The sequence below is a fragment of the Sinocyclocheilus anshuiensis genome, unplaced genomic scaffold, assembly GCF_001515605.1.
Source record: "Sinocyclocheilus anshuiensis isolate Anshui unplaced genomic scaffold, SAMN03320099.WGS_v1.1 scaffold450, whole genome shotgun sequence".
Taxonomy (NCBI): Eukaryota; Metazoa; Chordata; class Actinopteri; order Cypriniformes; family Cyprinidae; genus Sinocyclocheilus; species Sinocyclocheilus anshuiensis.
Genome location: NW_015546056.1, coordinates 797,374 through 806,924, shown reverse-complemented (window position 1 = coordinate 806,924; position 9,551 = coordinate 797,374). Strand labels below are relative to the sequence as shown.

Sequence of the window (9,551 nt, the reverse complement as noted above, 5' to 3'; positions counted from 1 at the left end):
ATAAATGTAGTTATTAATAAATACTATATTTATTATATAAATACTATAAAAATTACCAAAGCACATAAAATGAGCTTAATCATATTGCTATTGCCATTCTTTTAAATATATATAAAAAAGCAGTTTAACCACTGATCATTAGTAGCTTACATTCTAAAAACTTAAACTTTTTTTTTTTTTATTAAAAATGAGCAAATTTTAAAGCTGTGAAATCAATGAAATACAATAGGCCCTATACCTTATGAACTGAGTAAATACAAGTAAAACATGTAATTGGATCAGTTTTATGCCGTTTGCCTAAGAACATGGTAAAATCACAGTAAAACATGGCTAATACTATTGCTAATACTGTTTTCACTTTACAAAAACAGACTAACATGCGAGTAATACCGTTTTTTTTGTACATTTGCTGGCAGGGGTCACCAAACTCGGTCCTGGAGGGCCAGTGTCCTGCAGATTTTAGCTCCAACCCTAATTAAACACACTTGAAGCAGCTAATCAAGGTCTTACTCGGTAGAATCGAAACTTTCAGGCAAACTCTGCAGGACACGGCCCTCCAGGACCGAGTTTGGGGACCCCTGTACTATGGAAAGACCCTGCCTTGGAGTACCATGGTATTACCAACTGATACCATTACTGTACCATGGTACCGACACTGTACTTTTATGTAAGGTTGAAGAGATAGCACACAAGTGATGAATGAAAACAAAGAAACAATCAACAGAAGATTGATAAGCTTTAATATGATATCAGTGCAGAGATACAACTTATTGGGTAAAATTTCCCATACAGTAATGTCAACAATAATCATAATAACAGTATCATAATAATGTCAATATACATTTAGCATATTAAAATAAGCACGTACTTGCTTTATTTATTGATTTATTTGATAAAAAACTGCCTATTTTATGCATTTATCTAATGTTGTCTTTAAAGTTGAAGAAAACCACAAAACCAATGGCGCACATAAGGGCAGTGTTATCTGAAATTCAGTGGCTTCAGGGGGCTCAGTCTAGTGAATGACCTCCATAGTAGTAGATATTATACAGACATACATGTACCAGCACTTTCTGCACATTCAAATGCACAACTCTCACGGTAACATCTTCATATGGCTGCACTGCTTTGAGAAAGATACGGGTTCACCATTTCCTCCTTTGGCATTAACATCGGAACATTCAAGTAATAAGTGGAGAACTGCATTGCTTTATAGTTTAGTGTTGAATGCTACATGATTCAATGGGCAGTGACCTAGATTTGCTGGTGTTAAGGCACCTGTAAGAGTTTAAATATGGGATTTTTGCCATTTACTAAAAGCAAAAGCTATAGAAAGCATGTGCACATTGAGTCTAGATGTATCTGGTTTATTTGGGGAAAATATGCAGAATTTCACCCGACAACAATATAGTTTTCCCTAGACGTGAAGATGAGAAGAGTCTGGAGAGATGTGTTATCTGTAACGTAACTGTCTATCACTCCAGCAGATAGGAGTATCAATCTATGGGAGTCTTGAGCATTGAAATGTCTGTGAGATCTAGTTTGAAATCTCGGTCTCTCTGACATCTGGTTTGTTCAAGGAGTTAAAACACTCAGACATGTTATGACATGTGCACTAAAATTTGCTGTAGATAATTAAAGGGAATATAAAAAAAATAAATAAATAAATAAATTATATCACGTGTGTGTGTGTGTGTGTGTGTGTATTGGTCACATTTGATATAATTTTACATAGAAGTACATACAAAAACTCAAAATATATTTTATTTTGGGGGTAAAATGTGACAAAAATAAATAAACATTTTTTACCTTTATTGTATATAATATGTGTGTTTTATTGGTCACATTTTACCCCAAAATGAAAAAATGAAAAAATCTATTAACATTTTCTTGCATTATTTTTGTTACAGTTACCCCCAAAACTCTCCCAATCATCATTGCTTAAAAAAAACAAAAAATACTTAAACATGATGGTTTTATACATAATTTTTAGTAGTTATTTAATATTTTATTATTTTGTTCTATGAATTTAAATAAATACTGTTGAAAAAAACATTGTATTACAACAATGAGAATAAATAAAAAGTTAAGTTAAGAAATTAAGAAAATTATTTATTTTTATTGGTCACATTTAATGAAAAAATTATATATATATATATATATATATATATATAATTTTGAGTTAAAATGTGACCAATAAAAATAAATAATTTTCTTAATTTCTTAACTTAACTTTTTATTTATTCTCATTGTTGTAATACAATGTTTTTTTCAACAGTATTTATTTAAATTCATAGAACAAAATAATAAAATATTAAATAACTACTAAAAATTATGTATAAAACCATCATGTTTAAGTATTTTTTGTTTTTTTTAAGCAATGATGATTGGGAGAGTTTTGGGGGTAACTGTAACAAAAATAATGCAAGAAAATGTTAATAGTGCTGAAAATATTCATAATTGTATAATATAATTGGATTTCTTTTCCTCTGGAGTGAAATCCGACAGCATCTCACACAGCAACACATCTCCAGTCTAATCACAAAACACACCATCACTTCAACAACTGGATTGTGTGCCAAACCTCATCTTTGTACCTTTAAATCTTAGCAATGTGTCAATCTCTTTTTCACCAGGGGTTTAGATTTACATTAAAATTGAACTAGAGACTGAAGATCTAAAGTGCGAATGTGCTTAAGAATCATCATCATCCATTACTACATATCGCCACAGTCGTAACCAATAGTCTTAAGAAATAATTTAGATCCCTTATGATTCAACTTTAAAGACAACCTCAAGGCAATTCAAATAAAAAGAGAGTTAATGTTATTATCCATGCATTCATATGGGTCAGACTGCATGAAGCACCATCTTTAAACAACGCAAGAAATCACTAAGATTAAACTCTTTTTAAAGATCCAATATGCTACATAACATGTCTAAAACAATTTAGTTTTATTTAAAAAAAATTAAGATTTTCTCCATTTTTTCAACCAACTGTACTGGCCTGCCAATAATTGTAATATGCATTTGCATATTTCCAGAAAAAAATGCCATCAAGAAAAACTCGATAAGGACTCTACTAGTAGACAAGACAAAGTACCAGGACAAATAAATGCTTAACTTTATCATCAAAGTAGAAATCTATAGTAGAAATCTTAGAGCATCTTCCTTTAAATATGTATGCTTACAGCTAAATTGACAAAAATATATGTTTTTAAAGTGGTCTCCACAATAAGGCAATAAACCGAGATCAGAGACAGAAACACAGTATTGCCACTAATCGAACAAAGAAAGGCACACGAATAACATGAACACTGAAAGTGGTCAGTGAGGACAAGGCATAAAGACCCCATGAAACGGCTCGTGAGCACGGTTTTCTTTCCTTTATTTACATATTTCCTGTTGAAACAGGAAGTTTTGGTTGGGTTTTTTTTTTACCAGGCTAACCATGATTTGCAACCATGACTGCAGAGAAAAGGACATTTTCATTTCAGAATTTGATTGAACAAATATTAAAACATTAAATATATTATCATTTTAAAGTCTGTGCGACAAATATTCATTTTGTTAGCTTTTAGGAGTACACTAGCACAGTGGTTGCCAGCACAGGTGTAATTAAATAAAGCATCATTAAACTTTAATTAAAAGCAAAACTAAAAACAAAACTAATTTATGTGTTAAATTATAATAATGCAATGTCATTTTAGTGCTTTTTTCAATAATATTTGATTTAAATTGCTTTTTAATTTAGTAGAACTTAATTTAATTTATTTCTCTTATATTTGTTTTGCCATGTCTGCACATCATATTAATTTAACTGCTTTTTTCAATAATATGTTATTTATTCATAATAAATCAAACTGCTTTTTAATTTAGTAGAATTTAAGGTAACACTTTACTTAAAGCCTTTATGCATAATGCATTATAAAGGGTTATTAAAGGGTATAATGCATTGTAATTATTCATAATGTGCATTGTAATACATTACATCTTGTTGAAAATAATTACAACCGAATTTAAAATACATAGCGTAACAATGAACTGATAAGCGTTATAATGTAGTGGTTACAATTATTCGTTAGATTGCACAATGCATTATAAAGTGCATTACAAGGCATAATTAATGCATTAAAGATACTTTTATAATGCATTATACATAAAGGCTTCAAGTAAAGTGTTACCGAATTTAATTGAATTAATTTCTCTCATATTTGTTTTGCCATGTCTGCATATCATATTCATTTTAAGGGGTTTGTTTAGAGAATACTACCTACCTAAAGCATAATAACAAGGGTCACTGTATTAGACCAGGTTGTTTTTTGTCAAATCTGGCAACCCTTCACTCAGAGTGAATGTGCTTGTGCAAGTGGAAAGACAGCAGCACATGTATGAAGAGCAGCTATTGTTAATGCTGATTGAATTATTTAATAAAACATCTTTGGAAACCACTGCATTAGTGTATAGATGAGCTCAAAACTAGCCTTTTGATTTCATGGGGTCTGTAATGATGTGTCAGAGGTAGGAAAGTTAGAACAAATAAAAGAAATTAGAACATTTTAAAAAAGTAGCTTACAGTAGATTCTTTTTTGCTTTTCTTGTCTGACATTGATAGAGAAAAAAAAAGGAGAGTATGCTGAAAACAGCTTCGCCGAGTGATCTGACAAGCAGAGACACAACGCAACATCATTTCAACTCCTCCAAAATTACTTAAATTCATTTCCGAAACCGTCTTGTAACTAAAAAAAATAGCACATGTATATAATTTATGAAGATGTAGACAATAAAAATAGAATCAAAGCTACATTTGTCATGTATGCGCTCAGGTAGATATGACTGTGAGAGGGTGTTTGTGGGATGTGCTAAAGCTGGGATGGTGAGTGCGAGATGATCGATAGGGTTCGGGGGAAAGTGGGACTGCATTTCTGTGGAGAAACCGGTCTAAGTGGCCTGGTCTAATGCTCTTAGGAGGTCACAGCCCTGCAGCAAATGAAGATTGCCTTGCAACGGGACGTTGACCTCGCAGTCGTAACGCGTCAGTTCAGGCAGAGAGTAGGTCTCGATAAGACGACTTGCGATTCCTGCAAACACAAGCGGTTCTGAGAATCAGCATCCACAGTGCATGACGTATGTACGAGCAGATGCGTGTCTGTGTTGGTTCAGAGCTCACCATCCATCCTGGAGGAAGGCTGCATGTTGAACTCTCTGTAGTTACAGCACTCTTCTCTAAAGCGCTTTGTCGCTTGTCCGGCCTGATTCCCTGAATACTGGGTCTTCCTGTGCTGGTGGTCCATGCCTCCATTAGGGGGCATGCCTTTGTCTAGATATAAACACATTTGATTAGCAATTGATATTGGATTTGTCTGCAATACAGATGCTAGACATTGATTGTTGGTGGGTGCTAAAGTGTTCTTTTGGCATGATTTGCTCTGATTGGTGTAGATTTCTCTGCAGAATAATTTTTTATTATTAATAATAATAAAGCATTTTCGGTGTAATACCTGATTTTCTGTCCATAACGGCACAGCTCTCATTCCGAAGTCTCTTCCACATTGGGTGTTGTGATTTTGTGAGGGGCGGCTCATTCTAAAACATACAGAGAGCATGTGGTGACTTATAATTTAAACATAAATATCACCCAAAACAAAAATGTAAAACTATAATTTCAAAGTGTTTCAAATTATTGGATACACTTGATCTAATTGACATTTTTTTATGATTTTATAAAATCTTTTAAAGAGAGGTTTATGATTAAATGCTTGAAAGTTTGCCAGGTAAACACAAATTTATTTGAAAATGTATGAGTTGGAGTGGATAATGAAGGAAAGGCAGCCAACAAATGTCCAGGACATCTTTCAAGCTAAAAATATAAGGTACTAAATAAAGTACTAATAAAAATTATTAGTACTAAAATAGTACTAACAAAAAATAAGTAGTACTTCAAAGTTTTGACTGGAAGTGTGCGTTTGAAAAAATAAGCAAACCATGTCGTTTTATTTATTTAATTGGTCATTATTTTCAGGACAGTAAGCAGTTAATATTTTCAATTTCTCTCGCTCTCTTTTTTACTTATTGCATTTTAATTTAAACAATATTACTGTAATACAATTACCTTCATAAGTACTTTACCATTAGGTTGGTAAGAATATTTCTGGCATAATAATAAAGACAATTTTAGAGGGTAAATATGCAACAAAAAAAAATCCAAATTAACCAACCAAATTTCCTTTGTGAAATATAATTAATAATTATTTATTAATGTTTAGATTAATAATTTATTGCATTATACACTACCGATCAAGTCTCTTATGCTCACCAAAGCTGCATTTATTTGATCAAAAATACAATAAATGCAGCAGCAATACTGCAAAATATTATTACAATTTAAAACAATGTTGTCTAGTTGAATATATTATAAAATGTAATTTATTCCTGTGATCAAAGCTGAATTTTCAGCATCATTACTCCAGTCTTCAGTGTCACATGATCCTTCAGAAATCATTCTAATATACTAAAAACATTAAATATAATGTTAAATATGAACAAACCATTGTCATCTGTGTGAACGAGCGCTTGAAATTGTTAGTGAGAGCAAGTCGAGCTGGACTTATATCTCTGTAGTTCTGCACAAAGTTCTCCATGGGCCTGTGAAACAAAGACAGGAGTCATCCAGTGCAAATCTAAAGATAGCAGCATATGTTATTTTATAAGACCGAACCCAGAGAAACACCCTGTAATATGCAGAATCACCTTTGCAAATAAGGCGGCATTCGATTTGCTGGCACAGTTTGGCAAGAGCGCTTTGCAGCTAAAGGATCCATCATTCCAGCCTTGCTGGGTAACGGAGGGTCAGGTGGCCACTGCAGATTCTGACGGCCTCCCATAGACGACAGCGGGGTGCTGGCGGGGTCATGGTAGGGAGGCATCTGCATGGGGCCCCTCCTGTAGGGTACAGATGGCCAGGACTCCACAGAGCCTCCGTTGATGCTCTGCTTGTCCCCTCCTGAACTCATGTTGGGCTGGAAGTGGGCTGCTGAAGGGGAACTCAAGGGTTGGAAGAGGCTTGTGATGTTGCTGAAGCTCTGCTGGTTGGTACCCAGGGCCCCGATCTCAGATGACGGCTCCTCCTGGCAGATGGGATTTAGCTGGAAGTCCTCACCATCCATGGGGATGTAGGGAGCCAGAGTCTCCAAGTCCAGACCACTCAGGTCAGTCTGGAAGTTCACAGGGAGAGGTCAAAGGTCAGCAAGTCTGATTTCTACATGCAACACCTGATTTTGCATTTTTCATAATAGTTGACATTAAAAGGATCATGAGGAATCAAAATATCTCTGGATAAGATAAAATAAATGAAAAAAGGGACTGTTTTTTGAAACAAAAACAAAAAAGCAAAGCAAAACAAAACAAAACATAAAACAAACAAAAAACACTCACATCTGTTTAAAATAACAAAAAAACCTGACTGTTTTTGAAACAGAAAACAAAACAACTATCTTATTTGTTTAAATATGTATTTGTTCAAAAGTGTTTATATATATTTGACTGGATTTACATTCCTCATGATCTTATCATACCTTTGCTTAAAAGTTTGGCAGGCAAATACACATATTTTTTAAATTTATTTTATTTAATGGATGAGACTGGATTAAGAAAAGGCAGCCAACAAGTTCTCTATGTGGGAACTTTTAAATATTTTTTTGAAAATATTAAAACCTTTTTTTTTTAATATTCAGACAATTAAAATAATAATAATAATAAAATTTTTCCTGTCATATTTAAGATTTCTTAGAGATTTTAACCAGTTATAATCTCAGTGAAATATGTACATATACATATTAAAAAGTATGACGTACTTCATATTAAATATAAAAGCATTATTGATATTACAGTTTGGATATTTGCTAACCTCTTGGTTGCAGGGAGACTTTGTCTCTTGTGTGTCCAAGGAAAACAGTTTCTCGGTCAGCTCCACCTTCAGGTCACGGTCCACTGAGGTGTAGTAATCTCCAGGACTGCTGGGCTGTTCAATATATAACATACTCTATGACGACATACTGTACAGTAATCAATGTTTTATGCAAACAAAATATGTGGCGATGAGAAGATGTAGTATTTGCGTTTACTGTAGAGCAGCTGCTCAGGCTGGGAGTTGTACTGCTGGCCGGCGGAGCCTGAGGCACAGAGAAAGTGCCGGCCATCTTGGCCATGTCTCCAGCGTAGCTTGTCTTGTGTCCATCATGAACCGAGTGAGAGACAGCAGGAGCAACAGCAGACACTTTGCTGTACATCGGGTGCTCCTCATACTGGGGGTTACCTGAAAGAAAGAAGAATGAATTGAGCAGATGAAGATTTGTATTGTAGGTAATGAGGTGTGGCATTAAAAAAAAAGAGTGATAGACCAATATATCAGCCGGGCTGATTTACAAGCTGTTTTTTTTTTTGGCCATTTTGAGATTGTACTGTCAGATGACCGTCAGCTTGACTGATTAAAAAAAAGGCTGCAGTTGTGTCAGTCTTACAAAACAGTAGTTGTAGCTGCTTTATACATTACGTTGGTGAGAATATTTGCTAACACTAATATTTTTAGTATAGGGACCAATTCTCACTATTAACTAGTTGTTTATTAGCATGCATATTACTACCATATTGGCTGTTTATTAGTACTTATAAAGCATGTATTAATGCCTTATTCTGCATGATCATATTTTAGATCCCTTAACCCTACCCTATACCTAAACTTAACAACTACCTTGCTAACTATTAATAAGCAGCAGATTAGGAGTTTATTGAGTTAATAGTAGATTAATAGTGAGAACTGGTCCCCAAACTAAAGTGTGACCGAATATTTGTTAGCATTATAATAAAGATAATTTTAGGGGGTAAATATCCTGAAAAATCCAAATGGCCCTAACTGATACCCTTTGTAAAACATTGGTTTATATATATGAGCAATATCACTCGAGTACTCGAGCGATACCGGCTCTATATCAGCATGGCTGTGATTAGACCAGAGGCAATCACAGCCGCTGATATAGAGCCGGTATCGCTGGAGTACGAGAGTGATATTGCGTTTATACAACAGTTCGACGGAACATGTGTGTAATTAAACAAGAAACAACGGAGCACCTAATAAAACCCTCTTTTGTGCGGAACTACTTCCTTCCGCCACGGATTCAAAGCTCAAGTTGACAGTTAGTTAAACATACGTCACTTTTAGAATTCATATCAAGGGCATGTGCTGCTTCAGTTAGGTTATTAGTGAGAAATAATGAGGTAATAATAGAGAAACAATGCGGCAAGACCTGCATCCGAATGAGAGAGAGAGAGACCGTGAAGCTAGACGTTTCTTCTTATATTAACTAACGTACTCTACGATTAGCTCAGTGAATAAAAAAAACAAACATACATACACACATATATACACATATACATATACACACACATACATACATACATATATATACATATACACACACATACACACACACATATACAGTGGGTACGGAAAGTATTCAGACCCCCTTCAATTTTTCACTCTTTGTTATATTGCA

General features: G+C 34.1%; 1 protein-coding gene across 1 annotated transcript in view; it reads right to left on the bottom strand.

The window, feature by feature from the left end:
• Positions 1–3,928: 3,928 nt before the first annotated feature.
• Positions 3,929–9,551, bottom strand: part of LOC107699276 (endothelial PAS domain-containing protein 1-like) — a 26,678-nt gene continuing 21,055 nt past the window's right edge. The window contains exons 10-16 of the mRNA XM_016500488.1: positions 8,124–8,314; positions 7,907–8,020; positions 6,751–7,214; positions 6,549–6,645; positions 5,502–5,586; positions 5,171–5,320; positions 3,929–5,081 (exon numbers count right to left, since the gene is read on the bottom strand). Of these exons, the coding sequence (XP_016355974.1) occupies positions 4,942–5,081; positions 5,171–5,320; positions 5,502–5,586; positions 6,549–6,645; positions 6,751–7,214; positions 7,907–8,020; positions 8,124–8,314 (1,241 nt within the window). The 3' untranslated portion in view covers positions 3,929–4,941. The remainder of the gene's footprint in view (positions 5,082–5,170; positions 5,321–5,501; positions 5,587–6,548; positions 6,646–6,750; positions 7,215–7,906; positions 8,021–8,123; positions 8,315–9,551) is intronic.